Here is a 14,717-nt window from a genome sequence, read left to right as displayed (position 1 = left end):
TCTTATCTCTGTGTTCCCACATAACATACTGACCAGAAAATAGAACTCAATAATTATTTGTTAAACCTGAATTCTTTGCTAAAAATATTTGTGCTACTACCACAAGCAAGGCACTTTAAAAGTGTTTAACACTGAACAATCTCTACTCTCAAAATTTCATAATTAGTGCTGGTGGGCAGAGGATAGCAGAGAAAAAAAGAACTTCATAAATATATAGGGCTGCATTGTCCACTATGATAGTCACTAGCTATAGATGTTTTACACTGAAGTTTAAATTAATCGAAATAAACAAAATTTAAAAGTTGGTGGGCTACTGTATTAGACAGCACAGATGTGGTATAATACAAAAATACATTCAGTCTTTGTCCCTGGTCCCTGCGCAGAACTCTTAAAACTCTTGGAATTTCCCCAGTGATAGGAGTGTCTATGTAATTCATAGTAAGCCCATTTTCATCATACTAGAGTTTATGTTAATGAGGTGACTTAGTTGTGGGGCCCCTTGATAGTTTCTGGATGGAGCTGTCACCAGAAAGACCAAGTGATTAAAGGATTGGAACTTTCAGCTCCACTGACCTCTGGGGGGAGGGGCTGGAGATGGAGCTCTATAAAAACTCCTGAACAATGAGAGTCAGAGAGCTTCTGGGTTGGTGAACACCTCAGCTTGCTGGAGGGTGGTATGCCACAGGATATGAAGCTCTGTGTACCCCTCCTCCCGTTTGGCTGTTCCTGTTTGTATCCTTTACAATAAACCAGCAAACAAAGTGTTTTCCTGAGTTCTGTGAGCCATTTTAGCAAATTATCAAATTTGTGGAGGGGGTCAGTGGAACTCCTGATTCATAGTGGGTCAGCTAGAAATAAGGGTGGCTCAGGACTTGCGACTAGCATCTCAAGTGGGGGCATTCTTGTGGGAATGAGCCCCGTTAACTTATGGGACCTGACACTAACTCCCGGTAGTGTCAAAATTGAATTAAACTGTTAGACACCCCGTTGGTGCGTGGAGAACTGGAGAACTGGTTGGTGTTAGAAAACACATCAGAACAAATATGAATATTTCCATAACTGTAGAAAGTTCTATTGGACAACACCATGAGAGGGGAAGGAAAATCTAGTTTAGACCTCAATACTAGGAAGGGGTCTTTAAACTCAGTAGTGATTAAAAAAATTCTGAAAATAGAAATCTGAGAAAAATGACTCAAATTAGAGTCTACCTTCCTGAATGAGAGATGTTAAAATCTAGAGACCAGTTATTTCATAACTCAGTCCTTTCGGGATGGGACTTAATAATCTTCCTCCATTCAAGGGTGGAGAAGCTAAAACACACTGTAACTGCTCCAGTTACCCAATGAACCTACAGAAGTGCCCAGGATTAGAACTCACAGAGTTTCCACCTAATTATTTGGCTCCCTGAGCTCCCCTTCCAAGGCTTGTCTCAGCACAGCTGTCAGACTGACAGATTGACTTGTAAACTGGCAGTCACAGTCAGAGGCATCACCTGACAGGCTATGGACACAAGTGAGTTGAAGACTAACTGCTGGAAGATGGCAGGCCTTTAACTGCCACACAGTCCCCAAAGTGTCACATAAATACTCAAGTAAGGATGGGACTTTCAGGTACTGGCAGCTATGGCAAGTACACTGACAAGAAAAGCTGTCCTCGGATCAAAAGAGGTGCATACCCTATAGGGATGAGGATGACTTACACCTCATTACATCCTAGTGAATGTAAAATGAGAAACTTTATTACAGATTGCTTATTGCGAGCTTGGAAACTACTGGTGAGCCATTTCTAATTCGCCAAGATGCAATTTGCAGCAGAGTACATAGTCTCCAAGGCTAGAGGTATGGCTTTATTAGCAAAAGCAGCTGTTGGACTTCTGTAAAAGAAAAATTTTGTTTTAAAGAATTGCAAATAGTGAAAGTCCCTTTTCCATGTACATTTCTCCCTTAGCAGACCAAGCTCCCCAGAGGTGACCACTGTTAATGTGTTGCCTATTCTTCCAGACTTCCTTCTAAATATACGCAATAATGTTTAAAATACTAGGCATATGTAAACATGCTTTAAAAGGGGGAAGGGTCATGCTATACAAATTCTTGTGCAACATGCTTTTTCATTTTGTTAGCTTAGACACCTTTCCATTTCAGTCAATTGAGACTTACCCTGTTTTACTGATGCACTTTTCCCCCTCACTTCAACATCTCTGAAATTGGAATGCTTCTTATAACAAATGGTGTCTTACAACTGCTATCAGTCAGGTATCAGTGTGGTGGAATTGTATAAAAACTTTCCATTGACCCTTATGGTAAAAGGAAGACAGTACCAGCACCAAAGTATCTTAGAAATACAGTTATCATTCTTTTTATCATCTGCATAGTTCACTGCATAGATGTACATAATTTATCTAATTCCATACTGAAAACTACATTCCCTAAAGAACTGCTGGATCAAAAGAGTAAGCACAGGGCTTCCCTGGTGGCGCAGTGGTTGAGAATCTGCCTGCTAATGCGGGGGACACGGGTTTGAGCCCTGGTCTGGGAGGATCCCACATGCCGCGGAGCAACTAGGCCCGTGAGCCACAACTACTGAGCCTGCGTGTCTGGAGCCTGTGCTCCCCAACAAGAGAGGCCGCGACAGTGAGAGGCCCGCGCACCGCGATGAAGAGTGGCCTCCGCTTGCCACAACTAGAGAAAGCCCTCGCACAGAAATGAAGACCCAACACAGTCAAAAATAAATAAATTAATTAATTAATTTTTTTTTAAAAAGTAAGCACATTAAAAACATTAACAGGAGGGGCTTCCCCGGTGGCACAGTGGTTGAGAGTTCGCCTGCGGATGCAGGGGACACGAGTTCGTGCCCTGGTCCAGGAAGATCCCACATGCCACGGAGTGGCTGGGCCCGTGAGCCATGGCCACTAAGCCTGCGCGTCTGGAGCCTGTGCTCCGCAACGGAAGAGGCCACAGCAGTGAGAGGCCCGCATACCGCAAAAAACAAAACAAAACAAAACAAAACAAACATTAACAGGTATTACCAAAGTATGTAACAATTTATGTTCTCAACAGTAAATGAAACTATTGTTGGAAATAGCCAACACTTTAAAAAATATTTTAGGGCTTCCCTGGTGACGCAGTGGTTGAGAGTCCGCCTGCCGATGCAGGTGACACGGGTTCGTGCCCCGGTCCGGGAAGATCCCACATGCTGCGGAGCGGCTAGGCCCATGAGCCATGGCCGCTGAGCCTGCGTGTCCGGAGCCTGTGCTCCGAAACGGGAGAGGCCACAACAGTGAGAGGTCCGCGTACCACAAAAAAAAAAAAAAAAAAAAAATTAAAAATAATTTTAGATTCACATGTAGTTGAAAGAAATAATACTGAAAGATCTTATGAACCCTTTACCCAGTTTCCTCCAATGGTAACATGTGGCAAAACTAGGATATCACAAAACTATCACAACTAGGATATCGGCACTGATACTGTGGTATAATAAGAAATAGGTATTTGGTCTTTGTCCCTGGTTCCTGGCACAGAGCTCCTAAACTCTCAGAATTTCCTGAGTGATAGGAGCATCTAGTGATTTATAACAAGACCCTTCCAATCTTACCCAAGTTTATGCTGATGAGGTGACTATTGGTCGGCCCCTAGAGAGCTTCAAGATGGGAGATGGTAACGACCAGAGGAATCATTGTGTGATTAGAAGGTTGGAAGTTTCAGCCCCATTCCAACTTCCAGGGAGGGAAGAGGGGCTGGAGATGGAGTTAAATCATCAGTGGCCAATGATTTAATCAATTGATTAATCTATTTAATCAATTATGGCCATGTAATGGGGTTTCCACAAAAACCCTTAAATGATAAGGTTTGGAGAGCTTCTGAGTTAAGTATATCCACACACCATGAAGGTGATAAACCTCAACTCTACAGAGACAGAGAGGTTCTTGCACTCAGGGTCCTTTTGGACCCTACCCTATGCACCTCGTCACCTGGCTGTTCATTTGTATCTTTTATAATAAACTGTAACTGTCAAGTACGGCATTTTCCTGAGTTCTGTGAGTTGTTCTACAAGTTACCCAATCTTGGGAAGGTGGTGTGGGAACCTTCAAATTCACAGCCAGGTCAGACAGAAGTGTACGTAACACAGGGACAGGATACTTGCAAGTGGTGTCTGAAGTGAGGGCAGTCTTGTGAGACTGAGACCTTAAACCTGTAGAGTCTGACAGTACCTCTGGGTAGTGAGTGTCAGAATTAACTGAATTGTTGGACACCCACTTGATATCAAAGAATCAGAGAACTGGAGAACTGGCTGTTGATTCCACACATTTTGGAATGGCAATTAAAAGAATGAATTATTGATACATGCTACAAAACAGGTAAACCTTGAAAACATGCTAAGTGAATGAAAGACGCCCGTCACAAAAGACCACATGTTGTATGATTCCATTTATAAGAAATGTCCAGGATAAGCAAATACATAAAGACAAAAAGTAGATAGCTGGTTGTCTAAGGCTGGGGGCAGAGGGGAGAGGGAGACAGGGAATTTGGAGTGACTGCTAATAGGTACAGAGTTTCTTTTTTCTGACGAAAATGTTCTCCAACTGTGGTGATAGTTGCAAAATTCTGTGAATGTTAGAATATATTAGAAACTACTGAATTGTGCACTTTGGATGAAATATAGGTATGTGAATTATGTCTCAAAAAAGCTGTTAAAAAATGTTACATAAATGGAATCATAACATATGTAAACTGTTGGGATTAGCTTTTTTCACTCAGCAAAATTTTCTGGAAATGGATCCAGGCTGTCGCATGTATCAATACTTCATTCTCATTCCTTTGTACTGCCGAGCAGTATTCCATTGTATGGATATATCACAGTTTATATTTATATTATATTTTTAATCAATATTGAGAATGAGCATCTTTTAAGATATTTACTGCTCAACTGCTATTTTTTTCTCCTATGAATTATCCTTTCATATCCTTGGCCCCTTTTTCTACTTTCCTCTTTTTTATTAGTCCTGTGTGATATGGACTGAAAATTCTTTTTCCTAACTTAACTTTGCTTATGATGATTTTTGCAATTATGTTTTTGACTTTTACGTAGTCAAATATACTTCTATATTGACTTTTTAAAAAAATTTTTTTATTTTTGGCTGCATTGGGTCTTCATTGCTGTGCGTGGGCTTCTCATTGCGGTGGCTTCTCTTGTTGTGAAGCACGGGCTCTAAGTGCACGGGCTTCAGTAGCTGTGGCTCGAAGGCTCTAGAGCACAGGCTCAGTAGTTGTGGCGCACAGGCTTAGTTGCTCCACGGCATGTGGAATCTTCCCGGACCAGGGCTCGAACCCGTGTCTCCTGCATTGGCAGGTGGATTCTTAACCACTGCGCCACCAGGGAAGCCCTATATTGACTTTTATATAGTCAAATATCTTCTTTATTTTCTTCTAATAAAACACTTATGGTTACATCTTTTACATTAAAATCTTTAATAAATATTTCACTTATTTTAGCACAAGGAATTAGCAAGCTGAGTCTTTTGATTCACTAGCAGTGTAACAGAGCAGAAAGCCCACTGGGCTAGGCATCAGGAGGCCTGGGTTCTAGTCCTGGCCATGCCACGACCTAGCTCAATCATTCTGAGCAGGCCACCAGTCTGTGGAACCTACCTTTTCGACTTAACACAATTGTTTTGAGAAACAAGTAAGATTACAGATGTGAAAAGGATACTCCAAAAATGTTCAATAGATACCTATCAATTGTGAAGAAAAGTAAAGCATTATATATATTTGTATTGGTTACAATACTATTTCCTTTCCACATGCCATATACCAGAAAACTCACAATGTTGGCCTCAGAGAATAAATAGCTTGCCCTCCCCCAAACCCTAAGCCAAAAGAGGTCAAGTGATTCGCCCTAGGATCACAGATGAAATTTAGCGAAGAGTCAGTTCTAGTAGTGAACACAAGTGGTTATGCCCCAGCCCTCCCCACAAGTCAGAAAGCACCATTCTTCTGAGTTAAGACTTGCTAAAAATGAACTGTCATCAACTGTCTGTATTCGTATCTTTACACTAAAAACACAAACTACTCTCTGAAAAAAGTAGAGCCTATAATTAAACTGTGGTGGGGGTGACAGTAGAGAGAGTGAAATGAGAGCGCTGAATTTCAAGTTATAGTTTCCCACCTTGCTTCCGACAGCCTGGGATTTTGATAAAGGCTCCATAGTCTGTCACCATAGCAACCTATAAAGACAAAAAAAAAAAAAGAATCTTTGTCACACAAATAAGAATCTCTCTCCCATAGCATTTAACCTTGTCTCCCTGAATTTCTACTTGGTACTGACTGCCTCTGTCTGCTGCAAAACTGCCTAAAAGTGATGTTCTGTCAAACATTATGTTCTTTTTGAAGTTTTTTTTTTTTGGTTGTACAGCACAGCTTGTGGGATCTTAGTTTCCTGACCAGGGATTGAATCTGGGCCCTCAGCAGTAAGAGTGCAGAGTCCTAACCACTGGACTGTCAGGGAATTCCCCAATTTTTAAATTTTTTTAATTTTTATTGTGGTATAGTTGATTTACAATGTTGTGTCAGTTTCAAGTGTACAGCAAAGTGAATCTGTTATACATATACATATATCCACTCTTGTTTAGATTCTTTTCCCATATAGGCCATTACAAAGTATTGAGAAGAGTTCCCTGTGCTACACAGTAAGTCCTTATTATCTACTTTATATATAGTAGTGTGTATGCATCAGTCCCAATCTTCCAATTTATCCCCCCTCCCCGGTAACCATAAGTTTATTTTCTATATCTGTAACTCTATTTCTGTTTTATAGATAAGTTCATTTGTAGCTTTTTTTAGATTCCACATGTAAATGATATCATATGGTATCTGTCTTTCTTTGAGTTACTTCACTCAGTATGACAATCTCTAGGTCCATCCATATGGCTGCAAATGGCATTATTTCATTCTATTTTGTGGCTGAGTAAAAATCCATTGTATATATGTAACACATCTTCTTTACCCATTCCTCTGTTGAGGGACATTTAGGTTGCTTCCATGATCTGGCTATCATAAATAGTACTGCAATGCTTTTTTTTTCTTTTTTTTTAGTTTTTTGAAGTTTAGACTGACAGGTATGTGTGATCGTATTAAAAACATTGGTGAGATTGGTGTGTTTGTCAGATGGTATGACAGTACTTAGGAATGCCCAAATCCCACATGTACTGAAATCCCTCAAAAAGATATAGGAACAAACAGCAGAAAATTAGGTAATAAAGTTACACTTTATATTATCTGGAACTGAGGCCTCCAATCCAAATGGAGAAGTTTAATAATTTGAAATGGATCACGTAGGACATCTCTTTTTCCTAAACTTCAAACCAACCAGACCATACAGCTTGCTCCACTTCACTCCAAAGCAGAGTCTTGGGTTTTATCAAGACAATTAGAGAAAAAGCCAATACACAGACATCTGACAGAACCTGAAAAGATGTAATCAGAGAGGAAAAGAGTTGTCTTTTGCAGAGTTGACCTAAAATGGAGAAGTTAGAGGCTTGATGGATCTATGTAATATGCAATATGTAATAGAAACAAAAGGCCCAAAAGCCTTGCCAGATAAATCATTATCCCAGCCTCTACCTCTATTGCTCTCCTCCTGTCTATCCTCCAGCCCACCCCACCCCCCAATCGTGGATTGGGATTAAAGTTGTCACTATATACTGTATTTATCACTAAATTCATTATTATTTATAAAATATTAAATACGATCTTACACATATAAACTTTGTTCTTTCCAGTGACTTTAAAATTAGTTATCTCATATTGGGCAATCACTGTTTTGGCTTAAACATAACTAAAACAAGGGGAAGGAAGAAGGAGAAGGGGGGGCTTCCCTGGTGGCGCAGTGGTTAAGAATCTGCCTGCCAATGCAGGGGACACGGGTTCAAGCCCTGGTCTGGGAAGATCCCACATGGCGCGGAGCAACTAAGCCCACGCGCCATAACTACTAAACCTGCACTCTAGAGCCCGTGAGCCACAACTACTGAGCCCATGTGCCACAACTACTGAAGCCTGCATGCCTAGAGCCCGTGCTCCGCAACAAGAGGAGCCACCGCAATGAGAAGCCCGTGCACTGCAACAAAGAGTAGCCCCCACTCGACTCAACCAGAGAAAGCCCGCGTGCAGCAATGAAGACCCAACACAGCCAAAAATAAATAAATAAAATAAATAAATTTATTAAAAAAAAAAATAGAATGGTCAACCAGAGAAAGCCCGCGTGCAGCAATGAAGACCCAACACAGCCAAAAAAAAAAAAAAAAAATAAATAAATTTATTAAAAAAAAAAATAGAATGGGTTAAGAATCAAAATTTCTAAACTCTTGTTTTACAATGATGAATATGCTACGCTGGGTTAGGGACAAGATATTCCCAAAGAAACAGTACAACCAGGCAGATACTAGTACTTAAAATCAAGGCAAGGTGGACTTTAGAGATTAGCTGATCTAATCCTGTCATTTTTCAAATGAGGAAAGTGAAGACCAGAGACATGAAGTACTTATCCAAGTTCACAAAGCAAGCTGTTCTCTGTAAAACAGGGCCGCATGGATAAAGAAGATAAGACTTAATATTTTTAACTGCAATAAAAGAAAATCCCTTCTTTCTGGACCAAATAAAGGCACTTTGGCTTTTGCTCCAGGGTTCTAGAAAGAGGGCTGAAATGCTTCATACTGTCTAACATCATTATTTAAGGGCATAATTATCTAAACAACTTAAAAGCAGCATCTGGAAGTTGGAGCCCAAATCACCTTGCTGCTATAAATTAAAACAATCTCACTTTTCAATACTGAAGTTCCAGTGTCACATTATTATCTTTTGAGGAATTATCATAACAGACCTAAATTTGGCCTCTTCCCAAAGGAAAGGTTAATGCACTCAACTGTTCAGTTAGGAAAACACATTCTTGCCTATTTCCAGCAGCAGGTGTTTCCATCACCGTGTCTCCTAGGGAACAGTCAGTCTTGAAATTAACAGAATGGCACCTGCCTTAGATGATCACACAGTACGCCTGGTGTCCCAGGAACAATTAATCAAATAGCTCAGGGGAGAAAATTCAGTAATTATCTCAACTGAACTCAGGGCTTGGGTAAAATGAATTTACCATCTTCAGATTAGAGGTTGCACTGGCCTTGAAACTTGTTATCCCCATATAGTACTTAAAATCACATAGATCCATCAAGCCTCTATCCCCACATAAGTTACTTGTCTAAAGTCACAAAGTTGGAAAGTATCAAGACCCAGTACAGAAAATAAGTTTTCTGACTTTTACTCCAATGCTATTTCCAACTTACCAACACCAATCTCGCCTCAGCATTTCTTTGGCTATGGCTGGGCTAAGCCAAATCCCAAATCTCAATGCTATGCTTGTGCTCCCTACCATGCTTAATGGACTCGGGCACCAAGATGTCTCTCAGAGGACAAGAGAAGGATGAATACTAGCTTCTCGGCTATTCTGTCACTGGGCCCCCCAACCCTGCTGAGCCTGCTAAGAGAAGAGCTGCTAGGATATGGACTGCACCACCAGTTTCTTCAAAGGCAACTGGTCCTAAGAGGCTTGGATTCAATTTAATTCAAACATTTACTGAGCACCTGCATGCAAGATACCATGTCAAGCACTGTGAAATAAAAACAACGTATAAAAAGGGATGCCCAGGGATTCTCCTGACGTCCAGTGGTTAAGACTGCATGCTTCCACTGCAGGGGGCACAGGTTCAACCCCTGGTCAGGGAACTAAGATCCTGCATGCCACTCGGTGCAGCCAAAACAAAAAACAAAAAACAAAAAGACAGAGAGAGATGCCCAGTCTGTTTTTAAATGAATTTGAATTAGTTACCAAGATACATGAGATAAACATGGCCTCTGCTCTCTAGTAACACCCAATCTAATGGAGGAGACAGACACATATACAAGTAACAATAGTACAAGACAGACTATAAATGTCGTGATAGAGGTACAAACAAATGACTGTGGAACAACCAGATTTACCACCTACCTTCCTCCTATACTACCAATTCAGTCAAAAGAGTTCTCTTATGGGTCTTTTGGTTCCTCCATGCATTTATGAACAGTTGAACAACCCCAGCTGCAGACTTGGAGAACCTGATTTAGAACTTGCCATTTATTAATCATTTGGGCAATTACTTAACGTCTAAAAAGTTTCCTTATCCATAAAATGGGGTTAACAATTTCTGTGGAGAAAGTCAATGACACGTAACATGTCAAAGTGCTAACATACATTAGGCTTACAAAATTTCTTTTGAATTTTAATGTAAATTCTTCTTTTTAAATATTAGGCACTCAATGTTTGTTGGATGAATATTCTGAAAAATAGTTTCCTGTTTCCAATTTACCATGAAATTTCTCTTTCCCTAATTCCAGTCACTCCTAGGCATTTTTCAAAATGTGTTCCTGAAATAATAAAACTATAGTTCTAGTATTAGAACTATAAACTTCTTTCTGAACATTACCCTAGCCCATCCATCCTTGATGGTAAAATATAAAACCTACACTAATTCAAGCCCCATCTCATGTAAGAAAAAGACGTAGATCAGGAGCCACTTTACTAGAAATCTGAGTCAGTTTGTGGAGGGCAGAGAGCTCTTCTTTCTTTTGTGCAACACCTGACAAGTGAGGGCTTCATGATCAGAAAAATCAATTTCATCTCCAGAGCTACCATTTCCTTTTTCTAAGCCGTGGTACCTCACTGATCTCTGTGGATACTATGGGCCCTAAAGAATGAGGACAGAGGCTCTGAAGAGCAGAGTTGTTTGCTATTTGTTAGAATGTTATCATCCTTTGTATCTTGTCTATTACATTACAAGTTGGGATACACTTAACAGAAGTCTAGAGCCACATTTATCTATAACCAACCAACAGTCACAAAGTCTGTCTTCAAAGGCCTCATGTTATTAGGTGGTAAAACTTTTGTCAACCATAAAGCAAGCATGAATGCCATAAGAATGATATAGTTAAAATACTACAGGCACTCATAAGACACTGAATACAATTTTTTGGCTTTACTTTTGCTTCAAGAGAAGGGCGATTGGGGACTTCCCTGGTGGCACAGTGGTTAAGAATCCGCCTGCCAATGCAGGGGACACGGGTTCGATCCCTGGTCTCAGAAGATCCCACATGCCATGAAGCAACTAAGCCCATGCACCACAACTACTGAGCCTGCGCTCTAGAGCCCGCGAGCCACAACTACTGAGACCGAGTGCCACAACTACTGAAGCCCACGCGCCTAGAGCCCGTGCTCCGCAACAAGAGAAGCCACTACAATGAGAAGCCTGCGCACCGCGACGAAGAGTAGCCCCCACTGGCCGCAACTAGAGAAAGCATGCACGCAGCAACTAAGACCCAACACAGGGTTTCCCTGGTGGCGCAGCGGTTGCGCGTCCGCCTGCCGATGCAGGGGAACCGGGTTCGCGCCCCGGTCTGGGAGGATCCCACATGCCGCGGAGCGGCTGGGCCCGTGAGCCATGGCCGCTGAGCCTGCGCGTCCGGAGCCTGTCCTCCGCAACGGGAGAGGCCACAGCAGAGGGAGGCCCGCATACCACAAAAAAAAAAAAAAAAAAAAAAAGACCCAACACAGCCATAAATAAATAAATAAATTTTTTTTAAAAAGGGAGATAATGTTAATGAATTCCTACTATGTCTCAGGCATTGTGTTTTTATAGATGATGGCTTATTTAACAATCGTCACAATCCTATGAAAGTTGTTTTTACCTCCATCTAACAAATGAGAAAACTGAGGCTCAAATAAATTAAGTGATGATCTCAAGGGTCACACAGTTAGTAAGTAAAAGAGCTAGGACGGAATCCAGGTTTTGCTGGTTCCAAAGCCTCTGCTCTCTAAACAAATACAATGTCTCCTCCCTCAAAGATTGATCATTCACTCAGTTATGAAGGTGTATTGAGCACCTACTATTTTCTACCCATCTACCTGGGACTGAGATATACAACAGTAAACAAAACAGAAAGGGCTCCGTCTTCATGGAGCTTAGTGTCCTCTGAGCAAGAAAGACTTTAAACAAGTACAAAATAAATATAACATGAGCCTATTTATTTATGGTGGGAAAAAGATCTGAGGAGATGACATTAGGGCTGAGACCTAAAAGATGAAAAGAAGTTGGTGAGAAAATGGGACATTTAGAAACAACAGCATGTGTAGAAGTCCTGAGAAGGAAGCAGGCTTAGATGTTTGGAGCTATAAGGAGGCCAGAGTGGCTACAGCATGAGTAGAGTGGAACTAAACAACATTGCCAGAGTAAGCAGAAGCCAAGTCAGGTAAGGGTCATGAAAACAAGTTTGGATACATTCAAGTATAATGAGAAGCCTAGGAGAACTTCAAGAAAGCAACTTGGTCCAATCTGTTTTTAAAATGTTATTCTGGGGAATTCCCTGGTGGTCCACTGGTTAGGACTCTGGGTTTTCACTGCCAAGGGCCTGGGTTCAATCCCTGGTCAGAGAACTAAGATCCCACAAGCTGTGCAGCAAGCCAAATCAATCAATCATCAATCGTTATTCTAGCTGCAATGTGGAAAAACAAATTGGAAGTGGACTACAAAAGAAGTAGGGAGCCCAGGAGGGCCAGGCAAGAGATGAAAACTTAAACTAATGGGGTGCCAAAGGGATAAAGAAGTATATGGGCTTCCCTGGTGGCGCAGTGGTTGAGAATCCACCTGCCGATGCAGGGGACACGGGTTTGTGTCCCGGTCCGGGAAGATCCCACATGCCACGGAGCGGCTGGGCCCGTGAGCCATGGCCACTGAGCCTGTGCTCCGTAATGGGAGAGGCCACAACAGTGAGAGGCCAGCGTACCACCAAAAAAAAAAAAAAGAAGTATAGGCACCAGAGACATATTTGGGAGGCAGAAAGATCATACTTGATAATGGACTGGAGAGAGAGGGAAACAAGATCAAATCAAGGAAAGAAATCAAAGATGATGCCCAGATTTCTAGCGTGGGTACCTGAATGAATAATGGGTTCATTTGCTGAGATGGGAAAGACCAGAAGAACAGATTTGGTGAGAAAACGAAAAATACAGTTTAAAACATAAATTAGAGGGAGTTCCCTGATGGCCTTATGGTTAGGATTATGGGCTTTCACTACTGTGGCCTGGGTTCAATCCCTGGTCGAGGAACTGAGATTCCTGCAAGCCATGCAGCACAGTCAAAAAAAAAAGAAAAAAGCATAAATTAGAGATGCTGTGAGGTATCCAAATGAAGATGCCAAGTATGTAGTTAGAAGTCTGGAGCTCAGAAGAGGTACATGTGGGAGTCAGATGTTCTGCTAGCCCTTCCCATTTAAACTGTAATGTTCAAGACATTCTCAAGTGGACAGAAGCTCCAAACCCAGCTGCTTTTCACCTTCAATCTACGCTTAATATAAACGGGAAGTTTTCAAAGCCAAAAGAATATACCTCTCCTTGGAAAATAGTGTAGAGAGCAGGCAAGTTCTCCATGGTCTCGGGTCTTCCTGAATTCATCCTTAATGTTCTATGGTTCCTCCATTTCTCTTCTGCTAAAGCTAATTCAAGTGTCCTGTCACAAAGAAACAGAACAGGTAACAGAGAGACATTTGCAATAAAAAAAAAAAATGTGCTGCCGATCCACAGGTTGTCCCTACAGGATAATACCATTAGATTTAATACCATGTACTTTTAAATTTACTTATTTACTTATTTATTTTTGGCTGCGTTGGGTCTTCGTTGCTATGTGCGGGCTTTCTCTAGTTGCAGTGAGCAGGGGCTACTCTTCCTTCCGGTGCAGGGGCTTTTCATTGCAGTGGCTTCTCTTGTTGCAGAGCATGAGCTCTAGGCGCACGGGCTTCAGTAGTTGTGGCACACAGGCTCGGTAGTTGTGGCGCGCGGGCTTAGTTGCTCCGCAGCATGTGGGTTCTTCCCAGACCAGGGCTCGAACCCGTGTCCCCTGACTCAGCAGGTGGATTATTCTTAACCACTGTGCCACCAGGGAAGTCCCCACCATGTACTTTTATCCAAACCTCTTTTGTCCACTATAACTGTGGGGAGTTTTGGAAACCTTGATTGATTTCTTTTCAATTTGATACTTTACCAAGGCCATTAGCCTACTGTTTTGTTTTTATTGTTATTATTGCTATTCTTTTGCCAAGGGAAGGCTTTTGGTGGGGGAGGGTGTGAACTGATCTGTAAAAAAGGAATAATAATAGTATTAATAGTCAGAGCTAACATTTATCAAGCACTTACTATGTCCAGGTACTGTGCTAAGCATTGGACATCCAATATCTCATTTAATCCTCAAAACTCTCAAGATGTAGGTTCTATTAATTATCATATTATGTAGATGAGAAAACCAAGACTTCCAGAGGCCAACTTAGTAGGCCTATGTCAAAAAGCCAGAAAATGGTAGAGTCAAACTCTGGCTGACATCAGAGTCCACGCTTTTAACCACTATTCTAGGCGTTAAATCTGAAGTGACTTCAAAAAGAGAGCATAGGGAATCCCTGGTGGTCTGGTGGTTAGGATTCTGAGCTCTCATGGCCAAGGGTGCAGGTTTGATCCCTGTTCGGGGAACTAAATCCCACAAGCCGTGCATGGTGCAGCCAAAAAAAGCAGAAAGAAAGCATAGCTTACTTTTTTCTCCAAAGAAATTAAAATCACACATGCTCATTTTAAAAGTTCAGATAACACATTCATTTGAAGAA

General features: G+C 41.5%; 1 protein-coding gene across 6 annotated transcripts in view; it reads right to left on the bottom strand.

Annotated features, from left to right (window-relative positions):
* Positions 1-14,717, bottom strand: part of ZCCHC17 (zinc finger CCHC-type containing 17) — a 46,016-nt gene that overhangs the window by 23,053 nt on the left and 8,246 nt on the right. For 2 of the 6 annotated variants that reach the window (XM_055083234.1, XM_055083238.1), the window contains exons 2-3: positions 13,456-13,576; positions 6,163-6,220 (exon numbers count right to left, since the gene is read on the bottom strand). The exons of 1 other annotated variant lie outside the window; for it this stretch is intronic. In XM_055083234.1, the coding sequence (XP_054939209.1) occupies positions 6,163-6,220; positions 13,456-13,521 (124 nt within the window). In that variant the 5' untranslated portion in view covers positions 13,522-13,576. Of the gene's footprint in view, positions 1-2,156; positions 2,244-6,162; positions 6,221-13,455; positions 13,577-13,713; positions 14,200-14,717 lie in introns of those variants that run through there. 3 more of the 6 variants (XM_055083237.1, XM_055083239.1, XM_055083240.1) reach the window with 3 other exon arrangements.

The sequence above is a fragment of the Physeter macrocephalus genome, chromosome 3 (assembly GCF_002837175.3).
Source record: "Physeter macrocephalus isolate SW-GA chromosome 3, ASM283717v5, whole genome shotgun sequence".
NCBI lineage: Eukaryota > Metazoa > Chordata > Mammalia > Artiodactyla > Physeteridae > Physeter > Physeter macrocephalus.
The sequence above is the reverse complement of the archived record's forward strand: the minus strand, read 5'-3'. Positions and strand labels throughout refer to the sequence as shown.